Source organism: Sphaerodactylus townsendi, linkage group LG06 (assembly GCF_021028975.2).
Source record: "Sphaerodactylus townsendi isolate TG3544 linkage group LG06, MPM_Stown_v2.3, whole genome shotgun sequence".
NCBI classification, from domain to species: domain Eukaryota; kingdom Metazoa; phylum Chordata; class Lepidosauria; order Squamata; family Sphaerodactylidae; genus Sphaerodactylus; species Sphaerodactylus townsendi.
In genome coordinates this window covers 3,821,300-3,845,330 of record NC_059430.1, presented here as the reverse complement: position 1 = coordinate 3,845,330, position 24,031 = coordinate 3,821,300, and the positions used below count along the sequence as shown (strand labels likewise).

Here is a 24,031-nt window from a genome sequence, read left to right as displayed (position 1 = left end):
AATTCAGAGTAGCCTGTGCACTCCCACACACGCCAGCTGGGTGACCTTGGGCTAGTCACAGCTCTACGGAGCTCTCTCAGCCCCACCCACCTCACAGGGTGTTTGTTGTGAGGGGGGAAGGGCAAGGAGATTGTCAGCCCCTTTGAGTCTCCTGCAGGAGAGAAAGGGGGGATAGAAATCCAAACTCTTCTTCTTCTTCTTCTTGGTCTTGAAAAGGCTCACCATCACTGCTCTAAGGGTTCTAATATATGCCACTCTCCCCCGCCTGGCACACACCTTTTTAACGTGCATATTCTTAAGGAGTGGTCATTGCTATTTGCTTTGTCCCCTGAAGACCCTGTCCCCTCAGGAAACAAGGCTGGGCCCAGGGACGTAGGTATAGATTTTTTATGGGGGGGGTTCGGGGGGGCCACACCCCCACCCGCCCCAGGGCATGCCACGCCTCCCCAAGCCCCGCCCCTGGCCTAGCGCTTATAAAAGCAGCTCTCTGAGGTCGGGGATCACAGACTCCCCTGCCCTGCCCTCCCCTGCCCCTCCCCTCTGTGCTTAGGCATAGAGGGAGAATGGAGCCTGGTGCAAAATCTGAGTTTTGCGCCCCCCCCCCCCCCCCCGGAGCAGCCGCTGTGATGCAGGCATTCACCCCCAAACAGCATCACTTTCAATGGTGTTTAAACTAGATCCACCTTAAAGGGAGAATCTGGGGTCCCTAGTTAAACAACATTGAAAGTGATGCTGTTTGGTGGATTATCCCCCACCCTGAAACAGCATCACTTTCAGTATGTGGCATTAGTGGTTAAGAGCAGGTGCATTCTAATCTCTGGAGGAACTGGGTTTTAATTCCCTGCTCTGCCACTGGAGCTGTGGAGAGCTTATCTGGGGGAATTCAAGAGATTAGCCCATGTGCACTCCCACACGCGCCAGCTAGGGTGACCTTGGGCTGAATCACAGCTTTTCGGAGACTCTCAGCCCCACCCACCTCACAGGGTGTTGTTTGTTGTGTGAGGGAGCAAGGGCCAGGAGATTGTAAGCCCCTTTGAGTCTCCTACAGGAGAGAAAGGGGGGATATAAATCCAAATTCTTCTTCTTCTTCTAAACTGAGGACTTCATATTCTCCCTTTAAATCCATGCCGCAGGGGGAGGGTTTAAAAGGAGCCTCAAGAGGCCAATTTGGGGGGTGCCTGCTGTCCAGGGGTGCAATGAGTTTAAGCTAGAAGCACGAAACTTTCAGGGTATCTTTAGGAGTCTCTACTAATGATACCACCCCAGGTTTGGTGAAGTTTGGTTCAGGGGGTCCAAAGTTATGGACCCTCAAAGATGTAGCCCCCATCTTTTAATAGCTCCCATTGGAAACAATGGGGGATGGGGGAACACCCTTTGGGAGTCCATAGCTTTGGACTCCCCTGGACCAAACTTCACTAAACTTAACGGTATCAATAAGAGACTCTCCCGATGATCCCTCCCAGGTTTTGTGAAGTTTGGTTGAGGATGTCCAAAGTTATGGACCCTCAAAGATGTAGCCTTCATCTTCTATTAGCTCCCATTGAAAACAATGGAGAATGGGGGCACTTCCTTTGGAAGTCCATAGCTTTGGACCCCCTGGACCAAACTTCACAAAACCTGGGTGGTATCAATAAGAGACTCTCCTGATAATGCATGCCAGGTTTGGTGAAGTTTGGTTCAGGGGGCCAAAGTTATGGACCCTCAAAGGTGTAGTCCCCATCTTCTATTAGTTCCCATTGGAAACAATGGAGGATGGGGGCACCCCCTTTGGGAGTCCATAACATTGGACCCCCTGAACCAAACCTCACCAAACCCGGGTAGTATCATCAGGAGAGTCCCCCAAACAATCCCTGAAAGTTTGGTGCTGCTAGCCCAAACAATGCGCCCCCTGCAGGCCAAAAACCGAAAAACAGTAAAAATGTTTTAAAAACCCACAAACGGGTGGGCGGAGCTTCGAACATGAATGGGGGGGGGGTTCAAACCCGAGGAACCCCCCCCCCCTTACCTACGTGCATGGCTGGGCCCCCAGGATGCCCAACTGGAACAAGGCACCCTGAACTCCCCCCAAAAAGCAGCACAAACACAAAAACAAACTCACTTAGTGTTGTTTGCTCAGAAGATTTATTCTTGTTCCAGGGAGGGAGACGCATCAGAGAAGCAGCAGGGCAGAAAGTTCGGAAATCCTGCGCATGATGTCCCTTGCCGCAATCCAGGACACGTTCAGATGCGTGTTTACTCTCCTCATGCAGAAAGGCCAACTTCACCATCCGGGACGAACTAACCGTCCCACCCGTTCAGTAAGCCTCAAGAGCCGGCTCAGCCTAGAACAGTGATGGCGAGCCTATGTCACGGGTGCCAGAGGTGGCACTCAGAGCCTTCTCTGTGGGCACGCACAGAGTTCATCATGTGGAGTGGGGAAATCACCCCCCCACACACACACACATATCTAGGCTGGCCTGGGTCGCTGGGCTCGATTAGTAGCATTAAACCTAAGACCTAGTTTTGGGGAAGCAGTATAGGTAACCCTGTTAAGCGCTGTTAAACCCCAGTGATTTTCATGCAAAGAACTAAAGCGCGATCCTTTCCCTAGGTGTAAGCTCGGTTGCTGGCAATGGGGCTTGCTTCTGAGTAAACCCTCCTAGGGCTGTGATTCACCTGTTTGAAGAGTTGCGTGGTTGCTTCAAAGCAAATCCACCTTCTACCACCAAGCTTACTCCCAAGTAACGCACGCCTCGGAGCCAACCATTTTTTTCTACACTAAAACCTAACTACTCAGGTTAAATTGCCGCGTTGGCACTTTGCGATAAATAAGTGGGTTTGGGGTTGCAATTTGGGCACTCGGTCTCAAAAAGGTTCGCCATCACTGGCCTAGAAGGAAGTTCTCTCTGAAGACATTTCTCTCTGAAGAAATGTCTCTCTGAAGACATTTCAATTACCACTCGAGGGCGCCATTGTGGCAGAAAACGGAGGAAGGGGTCGAAATCAGAGGGTGAAGATTTCAGTGTGAAAAGATCAACTCCCTCTCTGCACGGCGAAAAATCTGGCTGATCTGTGGCATTGTGGCATGCTGGATTTGGCATGGGATTTGATCTCGGCCTCTGTTCTTGGCCAGGAGAATTGGGCAAGTGAGGGTGGGAGGGAGATATTTGAAGGTGGTTTGGGAAAGAAGTTGCTGCAGCTGGAATCTGGGAGTGGCTGTTTCAGGCAAGGAGCAAGGGACTAGAATGGGTTCCCTGACATCTGGTCGAATCCCCACTACCGTCTTAGCCAGGTTTCAGAACACAAACTAACCAGGTTTGAGGGACGACCTCCCCATTGCTTGCGTGGCAGATTCCGTTTCTGGCGCTCGTTCTCCCCGTTAATCCGTGTTCCGGCAGGACCTGGTTGCAAGTGGCACAGACCCCATTAACCCGGTTCAGAGCTGATCCGAGGGGAGGGATGAGGGTTGAAACCCTGACTCGTTTCCCGCCCTGGAGTGTGACGCAGAATTTGGGCAACCAATCAGCACTGCGATGCACACGCAGCCTTCCCTTGGTTTCATTTCCACTTTTGCAATGGCCAGCAGAAGGGGATGCAAACATTAAACAGTCAAAAGCGTAACTTTGAATCGTTCATGGTTTACACAGGTAACGATTAACTGTTCGCACAGTTAAACAGTTAAACGTTTAACTTTTACATGCTAGTTTTTTTTATCACACCCCTAGAATGTATGTTTCCGCAGTGGGAAAAGGTCCCGCCCCATCAAGGCACGCCAGCCAATCAGGGGAGATCAGCGAAGTGAGATCGCCTGGTAGTGGGGATTGCTGAGAGTTCTGCAACCGGGTGTGTCTACTGTGTGCTCGCTGCGGTGGGGAGGGAGAAACACCGATGAAGAGGACACGGTTTCACAACGAACCGGTTTGGATCTGCGTGCACATTTCAAGTGGGGATTCGACCATCTGAGGACTGGAGACATCATCCCAAGTGGTGAATCGTCATTGTTCATTGAAGGGACATCTGACGGTTTCATCCTGGGGGCTGGATGGGAACCAAAGGTCTAATAGCCGGCTTGGTATTTGCACAGGAATGGCAGAGTATTGTTACAACCACGCTGCAGCGATTTCTGGGCACCTGCAAGGCGGAAGAGAAAGAGGATCCTGTTAGGAGCATGTGGAAAAGACAGGAAGCCTGGCTGGGGTGTGCTGTATCACTTCTTGGTAGTGGTGGTGTGTACAAGATCTTGGGGTGCAGGTGGACCATAAGTTAAACATGAGCAGCCAGTGTGATGCAGTGGCAAAAAAAGAGAGGCTAATGCGATCTCGGGGTGTATCAGCAGAGGCATAGCATCCAGATCCCAAGACGTTACAGTCCCACAGTATGCTGCATTGGTTAGGCTGCACCTGGAGTCTCGTGTACAGGTCTGGAGGCCTCACTTCAAAAAGGATATGGGATCGATCGGGCGTCCGAGATCGTTCAATCTCTTCTTCCTTCCTTCCTTCCTTCCTTCCTTCTTCCTTCCTTCCTTTCTTCATTTCATTCTTCCTTCCTTCCTTCCTTCCTTCCTTCCTTCATTTCATTCTTCCTTCCTTCCTTCCTTTCTTCATTTCATTCTTCCTTCCTTCCTTCCTTCCTTCCTTCCTTCCTTCCTTCCTTCCTTCCTTCCATCCGATCCATTCCTTCCATTCTGCAGCAACAGTCGTCCTCAGCATTTGTCTGTAATGAGGAATGTAAAGTTCCCAGGCTCTGCCTGGCCAGGCGCGGGCCTCAGGACTCACCCCCCACTCCATACCTTGTGGGTGGGTGGGTCAACGGGCACAGGGACATAGGTGCCCATTTGGACACAGAGGCAGCCGGTGGTGCAGGATTCATCCCTGACGGGCTTTTTTCTCACTCTCCCACCCCTCCGTTCCTTTGCCCAGACCGTTTTTACATACTATTGTTTTGGATGTTGATCATGGAGACACAGTCGTTGGAGGAAACGGCGGTATTGACGTAGCGGCCGTCCCAGAGAGGCAAGCTCACGGGGGTGGCATCACTCCATTCCCAGACCATGTACTGAGGAGGTCAAAAAAGAATCACCTCGTGAGAAAAGGCAAGTGGAGGAGAAGGCAGATGAGCACAGAAGGCCGGGGGGGGGGGTTTCAGAGCACCTCCTCTGTGGAAAAAAGGCTCAAGGTTTGGGGGGTTTCTGCTAAAGTCCCCTGAAGGGGAGAGGAGATGGGATGAGCGGTTTAAAAACGATGAGTGACCCAAGTATGGGGAGATGGTTGGGTTGTGGACTCTGGAGAGCCAGGTTTGATTCCTCACTCTTGCATGTGAACAGTGGACCTTATTTGGAGAATTGGGTTCAATTCCCCGCTCCTCCACATGAAACCGGCTTGGTGACCGTGGGCCAGTGTGAGTTCTTCTGGAACCGTTTCAGCCCTACCAACCTCCCAAGGTAGGAAGAGGGAGGAGAGAAGAAGGGGAGGTGGTTGTAGACTACTTTCTTTGCAGGAAAGAAAGGCAGGATGTAAATCCAAACTCTCCTTCTTCACGCCTCCGGGGGAAGGGGAGGTGGGCCATCCAACAAGGTCATAGATGTTCACAGAGGTAGGATCCAGCAGGTTCTCACAGGTTCCCGACAGTAGGTTACTAATTATTTGTGTGTGCCAAGACGGGGTTACTCATTGATGATTTTGCCACGTGATTTTTGCCTTAGTGACACCCCTCCTCCCAGCAGTAGCGCGCAGAACTTGAAGCAGTCTAGCAGGAGGTGCACCGGCGTGCGTGGCAGCCTGCGCCTGCGTGCATTCGTTTCCCGCCCAAGGACCGGCGCAGCAGCTGCGTCCTTGCCTCAGCCCTGCCCAGGAATGCCCCGCCCCCGGAATGCCTGGTGACGCCCCCGTCATGCCCCACCCATTCTCATTGGCGCTACGCCACTGTTTGAATCCCACCACCATGGGAACCTGTTACTAAAATTTTTGGATCCCACCACTGGACGTTCAGGACTGAGAGAGGGAATGAATGCTTCCTGCAGGTGGTGGCCCCTTTGCACAGGTTGCTGAACATTGATTGGCTTAGAAGGAGAAGTCACAGGGTAGTCTTAGGTTGCAGACCTACCACTTAGGTCAAAGTCCTACCACTGGGGTAGCCAGCGGGAAGAGAGTAGACTACCTACCCCATTGGTGGGTGTCGCCTGCAGACCAATCCAGACGTCGGTAGCGCCCTTTCTGCTCAGGTAGGCGCTCACTATTCTGCCCTCGCTTGCAGAGAGGAGGGAAGCCAGGTGAGTTTCGGGCCCACTCTGTCCCTGACACGTGACCTGCAAGGAGAAGAAAGAAGCCATCAGAGGAACTCAAAGCTCTCGGCTGTCTGGCCTGTATTTCTGGCAGCCGGGGTGCCCGGTGGAGGCCACAACTTTGAGTCTGCCGGTGAGCGGAGTGAAAAGAGTCAGCCCCGACATGGCAAAGAGTCTCCTGCTTGTCGAATCCTTTTTTTGACGCTGTGGGGCAGCCCCTCCATTTCGCTGCAATCACGAGACGTCTGCGTGTCTTTTGACAGCACTTACAGTAACTGCAAAAATGGGTTTCCTCCAGCGGTGGGATTCAGCCGGTTCGCACCACTTTGGCAGAACCGGTTGTTAAAATTGTGCTTGTGTGGTGTAGGAGCAGCAGTGGCGTAGGAGGTTAAGAGCTCATGTATCTAATCTGGAGGAACCGGGTTTGATTCCCAGCTCTGCCGCCTGAGCTGCGGAGGCTTATCTGGGGAATTATTAATTATTAATTATTAATTATTGGTTGATAACTATTAATTATTAATTATTAATTATTAATTATTAATTATTAATTATTAATTATTAATTATTAATTATTAATTATTAATTATTAATTATTAATTATTAATTATTTGAATTTAATAGACCACCCTACCCCCGAAGGGCTCAGGGTAGTTTACAAAACAATCAACATTTGAATACAGCAAATAGTTTCAATTAAAACAATAAATAAATTAAACATTAAAACACTAGCAGCAGTGATCTTCCACAATTAAAATAAGTAGATGATGTCTGGCATTAACCCCCCGGGAGGGGACTGGCCGATATTCAGTCAGCAGATGACAGAGCTGTAAGGAGCAACAAAGAAGGGCGGACTCAGCAGCCAGCCTCACCAAAGGCCCGGTGGAACAGCTCGGTTTTACAGGCCCTGCGCAACTCCCCGAGGACCCGCAGGGCCCTAACAGATGGAGGAAGAGCGTATCCATCTATGGGTGTGCTAGAAGCACACAGGAATACATTCTTGAGAAAGTGTGGAGAGCAGTCAACTTTGAAGGATGACAAAAAATAAAAATAAGGGCAACAAACTTATCTTAGCTGGAGAACTGAATTTGATACCCCCCTTCTCCACATGAGCAGTGGATTCTTATCTGGTGAGCTGGATTTGTTTCTCCTACACATGAAGCCTGCTGGGTAACCTTGGGCTAGCCACTGCGCTCTCCAAACTCTCACCCCCACCTGCCTCATAAGCTGTCTCTTTTGGGGAAAGGAATGGGAAGGAGTTTGTAAGCTGCCTTTAGTCTCCTTGCAGGAGATAAAGACGGCTACATCTCCATCGACATCTGCCGTTAACCTTTTTCCTAACCTGGATGCGGTACACATCTTTCCATCATTTTGTTAACATTCTCTCTAATCCCCATATCTATAGGTAATTTATTTTTCTCCATATATCATTTAATTCAGGAGTCATCTTTATCCCATCTGTTTTTGTAAACTATTTTTTTCCCTGTACACTAATATCCTATCAATATATTGGCTATAAATAACTAAGTCTTGGCAAGGTTTTTTTTTAATGAGCTCAATTTTATTTAAGTGGGCAAAATATGCCAAACGGAGATTGTACGACGTGCAAGATACTTCTGGTTGTCAAACATTGCAACCATGAAGGCAGTTTTATTTAGAAGAAGAAGAAGAAGAAGAAGAGTTTGGATTTATATCCCCCCTTTCTCTCCTGCAGGAGACTCAAAGGGGCTGACAATCTCCTTGCCCTTCCCCCCTCACAACAAACACCCTGTGAGGTGGGTGGGGCTGAGAGAGCTCTGAGAAGCTGTGACTAGCCCAAGGTCACCCAGCTGGCGTGTGTGGGAGTGCACAGGCTAGTCTGAATTCCCCAGATAAGCCTCCACAGCTCAGGCGGCAGAGCTGGGAATCAAACCCAGTTCCTCCAGATTAGATACATGAGCTCTTAACCTCCTGCGCCACTGCTGCTTGATTGCACTTGATTAATTTCTGTTTTTCCTTTGTTGGAGGCCCTAATTGGAGTTCTTACATTGTGGTCTTTCATGTGGGTCTTTTAAAAAATATAGGTATCTTTATTCATATTGTAAGCGACCTTGAGTTTAGCCAGGTATATAAAAAGGCAGGTAGATACGAACAAGCAAGCAGACAAAAGATAAATGGCTTTTCCAGTTCCTTCCTTCCCCGTAATAATTCCATCTTCTCATGAAGTCTGGTTCTCAGAGGTTATGGGATGCCCCTCGTGGGGTCACAGTCCCCGTGCCTTCCACAAAACTCCCCCCAAGTCTCTGTTCATCATAGGATAGCTGTAATTCCACCCCTTTCCTCAGTGGCCCTTACCTCTGCAACTTCCCAGGAGACGTAGTTATTAAAAAATTGATAGCAATATCGTTTGTAGTAGAGATCGCCAGGAGCGCATCGAGCGCGGGCCTCAGGCTTGGTGCCATTCTGAGCACCTGCGAGAGACAGAGGACTGTTTGAAAAGGACGCAAGAACCCCAGACAACCACAACTACAGCAGGATCCAAGCTCAAGGGAGCCCCACCGGGAAGCATTGCTTATCCACCGAGGGGGTGCCCGAGCACAACCCAGAAATTCCAGAGGTGGGATCCAGCAGGTTCTCACAGGTTCCCAAGGGTAGGTTACTAATTATTTGTGTGTACCGAGAGGGGGTTACTAATTGGTGGTTTTGCCCCGTGATTTTTGCCTTGGTTACGCCCCTCCACTCAGCAGTAGCGCGCAGAACTGGAAGCAGTCTAGCAGGAGGTGCACCGGCGTGCGTGGCAGCCCATGCATCTGCGTGCTTTCCTCTCTCGCAAATTAAGCGATCAAGGCGCAGCTGCCGGGCGTCCTTGCCACAGCCCCGCCCAGGAATGCCCCGCCCCCAGAATGCCAGCCCCCGCCCCCGTTGTGCCCCGCCCAGCCCCATTGGCGCTACGCCACAGTTTGAATCTGATAGGCACAGGGCAAGGCCCTGTCCACAGAGCAAAAGCTCTGACCGTTGGCTGCAACAATAACCATCCACAAGTTTTTTCAGTGTCTAGAGATTTATTGTTTCTAATTCTTAAAGAGGGAACTTTCCTCTGTTAGCCACAGGGAGGAGGTTCAAAGGGGCTGTTGCTTGTGTAACATAATTTATACCCTCTTACAAACATCCCTCCTTGTCTTCTGACCATTGGCTAGATTTGGAATACGTACACATTGCCATTTGAATCTCCACTCCTCTCCAAAGCCCACCTTGCTTTCCACAATTGGGCGTGTATTCTTTATGTCATCTTGCCCCGTTCAGAGATCTTGGTTGCTATAGCAACCCAGCTTTACTTCGCCCTTATCTGTGTTTGTGAGCTCCTGCTAATTCCTTTTCTCCTTGGTGGGACCCTGTTTTCCAAAACCACCTGAAAAACTCAGTGTCAGGCTGCTCTATGAGTTTCGTTTCTTCCAACAAAAATAAGTTTCTGAAGTGCTTGGTGCCCAGTGAATTACACTCATATAACTTATATGATTGATTGATTTGATTGATTGATTTATTAGACTTATAAACCGCCCTCCCCCGGAGGGCTCAGGGCGGTGAACAGCATGTAATAGAGCACAATAATAGATTAAAATTCAATAAATATGAGTTAATATGGCCCTAATAATAACCTATCTTATTAAAAACAACATCATTAAAATTAACATTAACTAACATTAAACAAGATGGCACCAGCTTAACTAACATTAAACAAGATGGCACCAGATTAAATACAATGGCTTAAAACATTATAAACTATATGTTCATATCAAATCCCACCCCCATGGGAACCTGTTACTAAAAATTTTGGATCCCACCACTGAGAAATTCCCTCTGTTCTGTTCCTTTTCTTCAGGTCTTTCTCCTGTTTGCTGGGCAGAATAATGACGGCAGAAGGCCGGCACAGGTCACGTCTTGCTGGACGTGGAACACGTTGGAATGGGATATAAGCCTCGCGTGTAGACGACATGGGGAGGCAATTGCAAACCACCCCGTAAACATAGGCTCCTTCCACACAGGCAGAATAGTGCACTTTCAATCCACTTTCAATGCACATTGCAGCTGGATTTTACTGGGCGGAATAGCAAAATCCACTTGCAAACAATGGTGAAAGTGGATTGAAAGTGCATTATTAAGGGGACATAATCTGCCTAGTAAATGCTGTGATATGACATCACTGGTGCTTGCACAGACAACTACTTTTGCCTTTTAAAGTTATTCCTAGAGGGGCATTTGCCTCCAGGACAGACAGCAAGGATTTTTATTTTTAAAAACTCGCTCTTTGTCGTGCTCAGAAGCAGCAGCAGCAGCAGCACAGACTGCACTCTCTAAGACCAGGGGGAACGATAGTGAGGGGGGGGGGGAAGCGAGCTCTGTATTTTGTGGGGGGTTTTCCTTAAAACTTCTTGCTGGTGCCAAAAACAGCTCTTTGGGTTATGTTTCTGCAGGCCCTACTTTAGGGTTGCCAGCCTCCAGGCGGGGCCTGGAGAACTCCTGGCATTACAGCCGATCTCCAAACTACAGAGATCCATTTTCCTGGATCTCCAAACTACAACTGATCTCCGAAATACAGAGATCTGTCCCCCCCTGGAGAAAATGGGTGCTTTGGAGGGCAGATTCCTCCCATCCACAAACTCCAGTCTCCCACAAATCCACCCACAATTCTCCAGGAATTTCCCAGCCCAAAGTTGGTAGCTCCTGTAGATGCAGGAACTGGGCTGAGGAAAGGGGACAAGCGAGACAAAGGCTGTGGCCCTAACAAATAACTGTTGGTTACAGTGTGGATGACTGATAGGTTAAATTAGTAGAGTAAAATGATGAAATGTAAAATTCTTGCTCTGCTAAGCTATCTCTCCTAACACTAGGCTGACCAGACGTCCCGCTTTTGGTGGGACAGTCCCGCCTTGAAACAACTTGTCCCACGTTCCGCGGGTTTTTTCAAATGTCCCGGGTTTTGGAAGGCTGCCGCACTGCCTTCTGGGGCGCAAGGCAGTGCGGCAGCCTCCCGCGCGGCCGCAGGAGCGCACGGCCTTCTGGGGCGCTGCCTTTTCCCGCCGTGTGACAGGAGCGCCCCAGAAGGCAGTGCGCTCCTGCAGCTGCCGCCCGCCCCCCTGTCCCGGTTTGCGAAGGTGACCATCTGGTCACCTTACTTAACACTCACCTTCCACTGAGGGGTTCAAGAGCAGGCAGCCCAGGAAGCAGAGGCCAAGGTAGACAACCAGTCCCATCTTCTTGTTCTCCTGAAGCACCAAGGAAAAAGCAACATCACTGTAGGTTATTTCCCTGGCCAGTAGCCAAGAGCCACTCATCTCCTGGGTATGACTTCCATACTGGAGGTCTCTGTCTAAAGCCCTTCTGTTCTGAAGGAGCCACCAAAAACCCAGTGAGGTCGAAGAAAAGGAATTATGAACATTTTCATGGACCTTCTCTTCAAAGCAGGATAGCAACTTCTTCTGGTCTGCTGGGAACGGATGCCCAAAATATTAAAGCTAAAGGCCAACTGGAAGACAGTCCGCTGCACAACAGGAAGGACTCGCCTCCAAGCTAACGGGTATGTCGCACAGAAGTGTTAGCGATGCTTAGCTTGAGCTTCACCCACCGTACAGGTGAGCCTTCCACATGACCTGCGTCTTTCTCTACTTCAGAGCTGCAAATCCCAGCGTTTTGGGTCATGATCACGACAAGAAAACAGGCCTCTCTGCCAAGGACGCGGAGACTACATGTTCCTGCACTGAGCAGGGTTGGTCTTGTCCAGTTCTAACTCTCTATGATTTTGTGACCCTACAAGACTAGCTCCAAAAGGAGAGCGTCAACAAATGGAATGAATGCGTTGGGCAGCTTATATCTGGCCAAACGTCCTTCCCCTCATTGACAGGATCACAGCCAGAGGTGGGATCCAGCAGGTTCTCACCAGTTCCGGAGAGGGGGTGACTAATTATTTGCGTGTGCCGAGTGGGGGTTCCTAATTGGGTCTGCTTTTCCGTTAGAAATTCCATTAGGTCCAAAAATCATAAAGTCCTGTTGTTTCCTATGTGGCTGGTTAGCGAAGGTAGAAAACGGGATCATTCTCCCTGCTAGGCTGTTTTAAAAACATGTTTTAGAAATACGGTAAAGTTCCTTGTTTAAGGAAAGTATCCTTCTTTTGATTTCTAGAAACAAAATTAAGTATTTGAAAGTATTAAGTATTTGACAGGCAGTCAATTAGAGGAGAAGTAGTTGTTTCTGTTGGCAGCAGACGATAGGACTTGCTAGAATGAGTTTAAATTATGGACAGAAAGATACCAGCTGGAAATTAGGAACTTTTTTTTTACAGTAAGAGTTTTTTACAGTCACATAGAAATTATTAATGCCCCACCCCGGAATGCCCGGCCACGCCCCTGTCGTGCCCCACCCAGCCTCATTGGCGCTACGCCACTGTTTGAATCCCACCACCATGGGAACCTGTTACTAAAATCTTTGGATCCCACCAATGTGTGGAGATCCAAGAACTCACCTGTTTGCTGATCTCTTTCCTGGATGGCTGATCTAGAGTGGATGCCCGGTGGAGCTCAAAATCACCTGTGCAGGATATCCCTGATTCCTTGGGATATTTATAGAAAGGGAGAGGGTAATCTAAAACATGTCTTATCTATTTGGCAGACATCGAGGAAAACTGGAGTGTAAAATATTACCTGTGTAGAGGAATGGTCTCCAAGGTCAGGAAAAATATTAATATCCAAACCCGGTACTTATCTGTTGGGACTTACGGACAGATTATCTGGAAATTGGACTTTGTTTTAATACATGACCTCAGCAGCAAGATTATTATATGTGCAGAAGTTGAACCATCGAGCTATATTGGAGCAGCAGTGGCGTAGGAGTGGCATAGGAGCAGCAGTGGCGTAGGAGGTTAAGAGCTCGTGTATCTAATCTGGAGGAACCGGGTTTGATTCCCAGCTCTGCCGCTTGAGCTGTGGAGGCTTATCTGGGGAATTCAGATTAGCCTGTACACTCCCACACATGCCAGCTGGGTGACCTTGGGCTAGTCACAGCTTCTCGGAGCTCTCTCAGCCCCACCTACCTCACAGGGTGTTTGTTGTGAGGGGGGAAGGGCAAGGAGATTGTCAAGCCGCTTTGAGTCTCCTGCAGGAGAGAAAGGGGGGATATAAATCCAAACTCTTCTTCTATATCTACAATTAAAGAATGGTGGGTGAAGATATTACAGCTGGCAGAGATTACCAAATTAACTTAGCTACTCAAAGAAAAGAACTTAATATGGACAATTGAAAAGCCTTGATCAAGTATTCAAACAAAACAGGGGGAAAAATTGATGATCAGTAGTTTTAAAGTTTGAGGATTGCTAAAATGAATCAATCGATAAAAATGAGAATTTTTTTTCATTAATGATCCTAAAGATTTAATTTTATCTAGGTGCTTCATGACCAAGTGCTTAAAATTTGTTTTTAGGGTTAACATTTGGAGCAGAAGAAACTTGAGTCCTTATAAAATAAGTACATTGTATATTGCTGAATGTTTATCTTTGCAGGTGTTTTTCATGTTGGAAAGATTTCGAAGTGCAAATAAAAAATAATTCAGAAAGGAAAATATCAATATCCAGAGTTGTTAGGAAGTTCTGGGGTCATTCCTATAATCACCAATCGCAAGTGGATTGTTGCATTTTAAACGAGGTGTTATTTGGTTGTGGTGGGTTTTCCGGACTGTGTGGCCGTGGTCTGGTGGATCTTGTTCCTAACGTTTCGCCGGCATCTGTGGCCGGCATCTTCAGAGGTGTATCACAGAGGAAAGTCTGATACACACTGTGTCCCGTTAGAAGGGAACCCTTCTAACTGGACACAGTGTGTAACAGACTTCCCTCTGTGATACACCTCTGAAGATGCCGGCCACAGATGCAGGCGAAACGTTAGGAACAAGATCCACCGGACCACGGCCACACAGCCCGGAAAATCCACTACAACCAGGTGAATCCGGCTGTGAAAGCCATGTGAACCAGCCCGCTGGTTGAGATAGCTGGCCAGGCAAAACAGTGAGGTCGTGAACTAGGTGAAGTGGGACCATGTGTGAGGCAGTGTGGGTGTGCAGGGGGATAAGGCGTGGCTGAATTTTGCCCCCCATGTGACCGAGGCAAGTGTTAATAGAGCTCCCATAATGCTCTCGTTCTATCCCCCCTCACAGTGCCTGAGAGGTTTTTAAAGGTTGGTCCCTACATGAGCAGGTGATTGAGAGCCAGGCTAGGCAACCATGTCACGATTTGTGTTGTGGGTAATGTGTGTATTTTGACTCTTAGCAATTGCCCTGGCCCCTGCCTGGTAGAACACTCTTCTTCTAGCTGTTCGGGCCCTGCGGGATCTTGGTGATTTCCGCAGGGCCAGCAAGACAGAGTTGTTCCACCGGGCCTTTGGAGTGTCCAGCCACTGAAAGTTCCATTTTTATGGAATTAGGGTCCATTACCATCTGTTGGACCCACCCTTTCTTTTCTCCTCTCGGGAGGGTTTAAGAGGGATATTGCGGGCATTGTTATGTTATGTATTAATTGCTGCATTTTAATTTAGATTATTCAGAGATTAACTTGTATTTGATTTTACGTTTATCTGTATTTGAATGTCATGTTGTTCACCGCCCAGAGCCCTTCGGGGGTTGGGCGGTATATAAGTTGAAAAAAATAAATTAATAAAAATAAATAAAAATCAACATGAAGTTTCCTGCTTCCTTCCCAAAACTGTACCAGGAACTCCTGGGCAAAACTAGAAACGTAAAGACGCAGGAACGACCTGTGCAGTGCCATGAACAGATAGAGAGGGCAAAGGTGAAAAAGCTTCAAATGGTTTTTCTGCCCTATTATATTACTCAGGGGGTAATAAATCAGTCAGGGCCTGATTACACCTTGAACTCCAGAACAAAAAGAAAGAAATGAAGTGCACGCTGGGACAGAATCAAGCAGGATAATCAGATCCTGGAATTCTGCCCACACAGAAGTTAGAATCATAGAATGGAAGAGTTGGAAAGGACCATATAGCCGCTCTGAGCCCAACTTGCGTTTGGGAAGGGCGGAGTATAAATTGAATAAAATAAAATAAATCTAGTCCAGTAGCAGTGCTTAATTCGTCAGACTGTTACCACTGCTGCTCGGGTAACAATAAGTGATTTCAGCTCAGCAACGTAATGAGGCGCAGGAAGCCGACGTTCTTCAAAGCAAAAGGATTTTATTTGCAGGGTCACAGCTCGGGCAGGAGAATTGTGCCCTTGCAACGCAGCGCAAGAACTTTTATCCCCGAACTTCAAAGGGGCAAAGGGGCAGGAAAAGGGGAGGAGAGGGGGCAAGTCCCTCGCCAAACACCAATAAGAAAACAAACAAGATCCAGTTACACTTTCTGAATGGGATTCCCAAATCCCGCCATACAACCGCCTTCCCATGAGATCTCGCAATGGTGCTGAATGGAGAGAGCAGATAAAGTTCATTGAGGAAATCCAGGTGGGCTCACTGCTGTCAGCCTTGTGCCATCTCCTCTATCAGGATGGCTGTTTCCTTTGGTATCACTCCTGAGGCTCCCCCCCCGCCTCACAGCAACAAATAAAAGTTCAAAGTGTCCAATGGTGGTCCCTGCACGTCTTCCAACTGCTGGGGACCTCTGGGTGCTGGCAATAGATTTGATTTGGTAAGTCCAAAGAGGGTCTTTTGTCTTCAAGTTAATGAGCTCTGGCTGGGCGTTGGTCTAAGCTGCATTCCAGAGCCAACTTCCTTGTCCCTTAATATCAAACCTATCAGGCCACTGTTTTGGCCATCAGACACAAATTTCAAAAATAACATTTCTAAACTTAAACATTAGGGAAATCTAAAAGGGATAAATGCATATACTTACAGGCAAGACTTTCCTAAACCTAACAATAACAGGACCTTAAACTAACTGGAGAACCTAGTCAAACAAAAATCCTAAACAGTAAGAAAATCATAAATTCAACTCTAAAGGGGCTTTTATTACATCCTAGAATGGCATAAACAAGAGGGAAGCCATACATCATTGGCACAAGCATACATAAGCGTTCTCTGTGAGCCTTATGGAGGCTTCTGAACCACACAAGTCTTTGTGTCCGGGCATGGAGCCAGTGTAGCCAGGCAACCTGACTCCGGAAAATATTTTGTTTATTTTCCTGTGGCGGTAACAAAACTAGCACTGGGTAGCTCATGGCTAGAGTTGCCATATCCTGAAGAAAAATGTCGTTAATAAAACTAGAGGCTTAATAGGATTTTACTTAACATGTTCACAAAAGCTTCAAAGACTAATTTGCCCAGATAATGTTGCAAATTGATCTGAGCCTATTGCAACAGGGAAAGAGGTTTAGAAATCTAATAATAAAGAGATGAATACATAAACAAACGAATGAGTAAATAAACCTTTATGAAAGGGACACGGTTGCTTTCTTTTTTCATCAAGTATATAAAATCTTCAAAAAAAGGTAGGGTAGTGCAGAATGAAACAGTCAGAGGAAGCTGCACAGCTGGTAATTATGTACGTTGGTAGTATTAGATTATTGTACTTGTATTAAGCAACTTTTATATGTTCCGATTACATTTAATTATCAAAATAATTGCTGTATTTATAGACTTATGACAATCTTCTTTCCATGAACTTGACTGCAAATTGAATGGAAAGAGGCTGAAACACTCGCCCAAGGCCGGAAAGGCTGGAGAACGTTTGTTGCCCAATAGGCTACTTAGCATGATGATGATGTCGACGATGACGTCGACGATGACGTCGACGACAACAACAATGACGACTGTAAGTGCTTTAACAGTATTAGTTGGCAAATATATTTTAATGGGGACGTTTTTCCTGTCCCTAATATCATGTTATTATTATTTTTCACAAACTGAATTCTTCGAACCTAGAAGCTATCGAGGCATAGCTTAAAACCAATGGCTTGCTAGCTCTGGGTGTTTGTTTTCTGAAAACACTACAAACATGATATGAGAAATTCTATCCTTGAAATTGGTGTATTTCTGTGCTCATTGAAATTTATATGTATATACATACACACACACACACACACACACACACACACATATCAGTTTCTCATAAGAACATAAGAACAAGCCAGCTGGATCAGACCAAAGTCCATCTAGTCCAGCTCTCTGCTACTCGCAGTGGCCCACCAGGTGCCTTTGGGAGCTCACATGTAGGAGGTGAAAGCAATGGCCTTCTGCGGCTGCTGCTCCCGAGCACCTGGTCTGCTAAGGCATTTGCAATCTGAGATCAAGGAGAACCAAGATGGGTAGCCAAAGATCGACTTCTCCTCCATCAATCTGTCCAAGCCCCTTTTAAAGCTATCCAGGTGAGTGGCCATCACCACCTCCTGTGGCAGCATATTCCAAACACCAATCGTGTGTTGTGTGAAGAAATAATTGCTTGTAGAAATATTTATTTATTTATTTATTTATTTATTCATTCATTCATTCATTCATTCATTCATTCATTCATTTATTTTGATTTCAGTATACTGCCCCATCCCGAAAGGGCTCTGGACGGTATACAACATAATAATCATAAAATGCAAGTAACAACAGGGGCGCGTAAACAAAAACCGATAAAAAATTAGCCAGCGGTGCCATTCTCTCTTAACTTGTTTAAGTGTGACAAGTCTTTTTGATGAAAACATCTGATGAAATCTTACGGGTTGGGGGGGGGAGTTCCCCCACTACCCTTAGATGGTGATTTGCAGGTTTCCCTCAGTTCTGCTGTATGTACATCTATGATGCACGTAGAGCATGGCCTTGGGAAATTACTCCAGCAGGGCAAAAATTGGCCCTTGGGGCAGTTTCAGCCCAGGAAAAATGGCACAGGGGAAGAGGCGGAAGTCCATTTGGTCAGTCCTGGGTGGACACAATATGAACTGAGCGCCGCATGGAGTTCTGGGTAACCCAGACGTGACTGGCGCAGATTGCAGTCTGGATCAGATCAGTGTCTGGCAGGAATGTAGAAAGACACTATGTGGGGAAGCCCCAGAAGGTGGCGAAACAGCCGCTTCCTTGTGTCTCAGTCTTTCCTCGGCATTCCCTGGTTGGTTCAAAGGGCATTCAAGCACTCTCGGGGTTTGTAAAGTACCCGTGTTCCATTTTGCTTGCGTTCTCTTCTCTTCATTGTTCCCCCCATGAAATCTTGGTTCTGAGTTTCTAGTTCAGGCGTGGTGGGGACGTAAGCAGGCGGAAAATCTAAATCACAGCCCCTGGTACGATTACAACTCATTAAGGACAATTTACTGCCATAGAAGATAAGATTAGACCTGTTGGATTAGACCTAACCAGATGCCCTGGGGAAAACCCTGAAGCAGGAAGAGAAGGCATCTACTGTTGCTGCCCCCAGTAGGGTTGTTCCATTCAGGATCGTGACCTATGACCCACCACTAGTGAAAGTCTTTGACTTCCCTTTGGATTTTCCTTGTAGGGAAGGTGCTCCAAACGCTTGAAGAAGAAGAAGAAGAAGAAGAAGAAGAAGAAGAAGAAGAAGAAGAAGAAGTAGTAGTAGTAGTAGTAGTAGTAGTAGTAGTAGTAGTAGTAGTAGTAGTAGTCCTGCTGGCTGACCTTGGGCTGGTCTCAGTTCTCTCTGAACTCGCTTGGCCCCACCTACCTCACAAGGGGTGGGGAGAGGAAGGGAAAGGAGTTTCTAAGCCTCCTTGAGTCTCCTTATAAGAGAGAAAGCGGGGGATATAAATCCAAATTATTCTCGTTGTTGTTCTATCCATGCCATGCCACCTTTTTGGAAGGGGAATTGTCATATTTGGTCCAGCATTAATTTGGTAGACCATGAAAGATCTAGGTTCATGTAGAAGAAGAGTAGGAAGAGTTTGGATTTATATCCCCCCTTTGTCTCCTGCAGGAGACTCAAAGGGGCTTACAATCTCCTTGCCCTTCCCCCCTCACAACAAACACCCTGTGAGGTGGGTGGGGCTGAGAGAGCGCCGAGAAGCTGTGACTAGCCCAAGGTCACCCAGCTGGCGTGTGTGGGAGTGTACAGGCTAATCTGAATTCCCCAGATAAGCCTCCACAGCTCAGGCGGCAGAGCTGGGAATCAAACCCGGTTCCTCCACATTAGATACACGAGCTCTTAACCTCCTACGCCACTGCTGCTCTGTTTTCAGCCACTGTAGTGACTAGATTGATCTATGCTACAGTAATCACAAAGTTCAACTTATTATAAGGGTTTTACGTGGAGATGCCTTTGAAGGTAGACACCTCAGGTAGGCACATGTTAGTCTGCAGGAGAAGAGCCAGTAACACCTGAAAGACAAAGAAGATTTCCAGGATATAAGCTTTCAAGAATCGAGGCATCTGATAAAGGGAATCTTGAATGCTTATACATTGGAAGTCTTAGTGGTTTCTAAGTTGCTACTGAACTTCAGGGCGACTCAGATACTGATTATACATTGCGCAGCTCAAGTGTTCTCTCATTGTAAACACATCTGTCATTGATTGGATTTATGGGTTTATGGGTTGGGTCACGAGGGTGTGACAGTATTTGCATTTGGACCTGATGAGCAGGTGCGCTGACATCATTTCATGTTTGCTTTCTGTACCTGCCAGGCAGTTTCCAGGAGTTCCTGGATAGGTCGTTTTCCAGAAGTTCCTAGATAGTCAGTCTTTCAGTAACCAGCTTGTTCCACTTGGTGCCATTCCAACCGGCATTTCATTTCACTGCTTTGCTGCAAGGGGTGTGAGTTCTTTACGGTGTAAATGGGCCTTAATGAATCTATTGCCTCTTGCAAAAGGGCTCAAATGGGCCTTAATGAATCTATTGCCTCTTGCAAAAGGGCTCAAATGGGCCTTAATGAATCTATTGCCTCTTGCAAAAGGGCTCAAATGGGAGGCCCTTTTATCTCCACCCTGTGTGCCCCTCCCTTATCTGTTAATGACCGAGCAGAAATTGCTTCTGTTTCTTGACATTCCTCACCTTTCAAGCATCTGTGCATGTATTTTTATCTGTAATTTTTGAAATTGCTGCTATCATGTATTTTAATGAATTTTAATGTTTTATTGCTATATTGTATTTATGAGATTTTATATTGTATTTGTTTTATGTCTCATTGTACACCGCCCAGAGCCCTTCGGGGGTTGGGCGGTCTATCAAGCCCAATAGATAGATAGATAGATAGATAGATAGATAGATAGATAGATAGATAGATAGATAGATAGATAGATAGATAGATAGATAGATAGATAGATAGATAGATAGATAGATAGATAGATAGATAGATAGATAGATAGATAGATAGATAGATAGATAGATAGATAGATAGATAGATAGATGGATGATGATGGATGATGGGATGTGCGCCGATGGGATGATGGATGGATGATGGACGGATGGATGTGGGTTGGATGGATGATGGACGGATGGATGTGGGTTGGATGGATGATGGACGGATGGATGTGGGTTGGATGGATGATGGACGGATGGATGGATGGATGGATGGATGGATGGATGGATAAAATTTCAAGCATCCTCAGTGACATGGTTGAAAGCTCCCCTGCTGAACGTCAGTGCTGATGTTAGGTTATCAGCAACCAGAAAGAGCGGCTCGACCGCCGTTAGACATGCCTGTTACACAGGAAAAGTGTAATATTTATTTAATATTTATATTCTGGAATTGGATAAGTTTTATATTGCTGATTTTGATTATGTATAGTTTTTGTGTGTCTTTGGATTGCATGTTTTAGGTACACACGTGCAAGGCCAAAAGCTATCGATGAAAGAGTTGTACTGATATCTGAGTGCCAGGCCAACCCCGAGGAAACCGGAAGTTGTGAACTATCTTGAAAGTAATGGAAAAAATAATAATGATGGCCAGGAAAAGTGAGGTGTCAACTGAAGGGCAATGGGGATAAAACACTACCTGGATCAATTCCCCTACAGAAAATGGATGATTTTGAGAGGAGAGTCTATGGCAGTGGTGGTGAACCTTTGGCACTCCAGATATTATGGACTACAATTCCCATCAGCCCCTGCCAGCATGGCCAATTGGCCATACTGGCAGGGGCTGATGGGAATTATAGTCCATAACATCTGGAGTGCCAAAGGTTCGCCACCATGGGTCTATGGCTTTGTGCCCCACTGAGATCCTCATCCTCTCCAAGCTCCATCCCCAAACCTCCAGGATTTCCCCAACCTGGACTCAGCAACCCTCCAACCCTCCCTTGCTGGTGGCCGGGGGGGCGGGGGGCGGGGAATCCGGTAGCCTTCCCTCATGTGAACAACATTCTTATCATTTTTCTGCAGCAAGTGTGCCCAAAGAGCTTTCTCATGTTCACATTATTTTCTTCAATCCGCAGTTTGAACAAGAAACTTGTTATGATTCCTGGTAAAGGTCCAACTTTTAATATATGGCATTAAGCTAAGTCTGTATGGCTCTTAACGTATGCTACTTAATTTCTTTCCCTCCAAAAGTTTGAGATGAAGAGGAGTTTGGATTTATACACTGCTTTGCTCTCCTGTAAAGAGACCCAAGGTGGCTTACGAACACCTTTCCGTTCCTCTCCCCATGACAGACACCTGGGGCTGAGAGAGTTCCTAAGAACCGTGAATACTGCAGCATGATACGCATATAGACCTTCAGATAAGTGAAATAAATTAGCAGGTATATATGAAATAAGCAGAAAACATATGTCATCCTATGGGTATCAGCAGTGGCGTAGGAGGTTAAGAGCTCGTGTATCTAATCTGGAGGAACCAGGTTTGATTCCCAGCTCTGTCGCCTGAGCTGTGGAGGCTTATCTGGGGAATTCAGATTAGCTTGTGCACTCCCACACACGCCAGCTGGGTGACCTTGGGCTAGTCACAGCTTCTTGGAGCTCTCCCAGCCCCACCTACCTGACAGGGTGTTTGTTGTGAGGGGGGAAGGACAAGGAGATTGTAAGCCCCTTTGAGTCTCCTGCAGGAGAGAAAGGGGGGATATAAATCCAAACTCTTCTTCTTTTCTACATGAGTTATCTGCCCTTGGTTGGAGAGCAGGGTTTTGTTTTGTTTTCTTGCTACCCTACAGCTTTGTGGGGCATTCCTGCACCTCCTAGAGTTTCTGCGATTTTTCTATAATGCACATTTTGCTGCAGAGTTTTGGGTAAGATTATAGATGGCTGCAGTATGGTTGATAAAATTTGCATTTTTCTGTCCACATGACATGGGAACCATTTTCCCTGTATTCATTTCCTACCCCTACATTCAGGGGGCTGTTTGTCTTTTAATCAGCAGTCAAATACTGTTATTAAAATATATACTAAAATGTATGATGGGTTCCCTGAATTCCCCGTTCTCATTTTAATTTGAGGTGTCATGCTGAGATATAAGAAAGAAGGCATAACTTTGCAACAGAAAGGTTTAGGGCAGAGGTGACGAGCCTATGGCACGGGTGCCAGAGGTGGCACTCAGAGCCCTCTCTGTAGGCATGCGCAAACAGAGTTGCCGCCCCCCCCCCCCCACACATCTAGGCTGGCCTGGGCTGCTGGGCTCGATTATTAGCATTAAACCTAAGACCTAGTTTTGGGGAAGCAGTGTAGGTAGCCCTGTTAAGCGCTATTAAACCCCACTGATTTTCATGCGAAGAACTAAAGCGCGATCCTTTACCTGGGAGTAAGCTTGGTTGCTGGCAATGGGGCTTGCTTCTGAGTAAACCCTGCTAGGGTCGTGATTCACCCGTTGGAAGAGTTGCATGGTTGCTTCAAAGCAAAGCCACCGACTACCACCAAGTTTACTCCTGAGTAACACACGTCTCAGAGCCAAATGTTTTTTCTAAACGAAAACCTCAGTATTCAGGTTAAATGGCCGTGTTGGCACTTTGCGATAAAAAAAGTGGGTTTGGGTTGCAGTTTGGGCACTCGGTCTCGAAAAGGTTCGCCATCACTGGCATATGGTGTGCTGCAGTGGCAGCTACTGCCATTGAGCAACACTTTCAAACATCTGCACAGCCAATCAGAAGCTTTGTTGGGCGAAAGCCCCACTTTGCCTCATTTGCTTTCTAAAAACGCTTGGTGGGTACCAGGAAAAGGGTCGGCAGGAGCCACGGGGCCCACGGGCACCACGATAAAGATCCCTAGGCTAGAACTCGACAGACTTTTTGTGTTAATCCAGGTGCTACATTGGACAGTAATTATTACAATCCTATTCAGTATGCAAACAGCCAAAGATAGAGTTTACTGTTGCTTCACTGCTCCACAGTCAAGATTCATAAGAGAGTTAACAGATAGGCGATCTACAAAGAGGACATTTTATTATTTATTTATTTATTTATTTATTTATTTATTTATTTATTTATTTATTTATTTATTTATTTCTCAAACTTATATACCGCCCAACCCCCGAAGGGCTCTGGGCAGTGAACAACATAAAAATTCAAATACAAATAAACATAAAAGCAAATATCAATGAATCACTAATAACATATTTAAAATGCAGCAAGTTGATACACCCTACATAAAAATTATGTAGGGCGCAGATCCGGTTTCTTGGAAGGAAGGGTGGCAGCTGTGAAGGCTCTCTAGTCCAAAAGGATGGGTTCCTCAGAGTTGTTTCTGGAATGCTGGAGAAGCAACTGCCGGCACTAAAGTACAAACTTGCAGACGTACGAGCGCTCGCTTTTGCAATTCTCATCGTTCCAAGCAACATAACCTGGAAGGAAAAAGAGAAACAGGCTGGGGAATTTTTTTTTCCTGTGCTTTAGGATCATTGATGTGGCTAGTCTGATATTATCAGATATCAGGAGCTAAGAAGGGGCAATCCCTGTCAGTGTTTG

General features: G+C 46.8%; 1 protein-coding gene across 7 annotated transcripts in view; it reads right to left on the bottom strand.

Annotated features, from left to right (window-relative positions):
• The window catches only part of LOC125434938 (C-type lectin-like), a 443,381-nt gene that overhangs the window by 177,745 nt on the left and 241,605 nt on the right, over positions 1-24,031 (bottom strand). For 2 of the 7 annotated variants that reach the window (XM_048500812.1, XM_048500815.1), the window contains exon 7: positions 23,579-23,860. The exons of 2 other annotated variants lie outside the window; for them this stretch is intronic. In XM_048500812.1, coding sequence (XP_048356769.1) covers positions 23,840-23,860 — 21 coding nt within the window. In that variant the 3' untranslated portion in view covers positions 23,579-23,839. Of the gene's footprint in view, positions 1-23,578; positions 23,908-24,031 lie in introns of those variants that run through there. 3 more of the 7 variants (XM_048500808.1, XM_048500810.1, XM_048500809.1) reach the window with 3 other exon arrangements.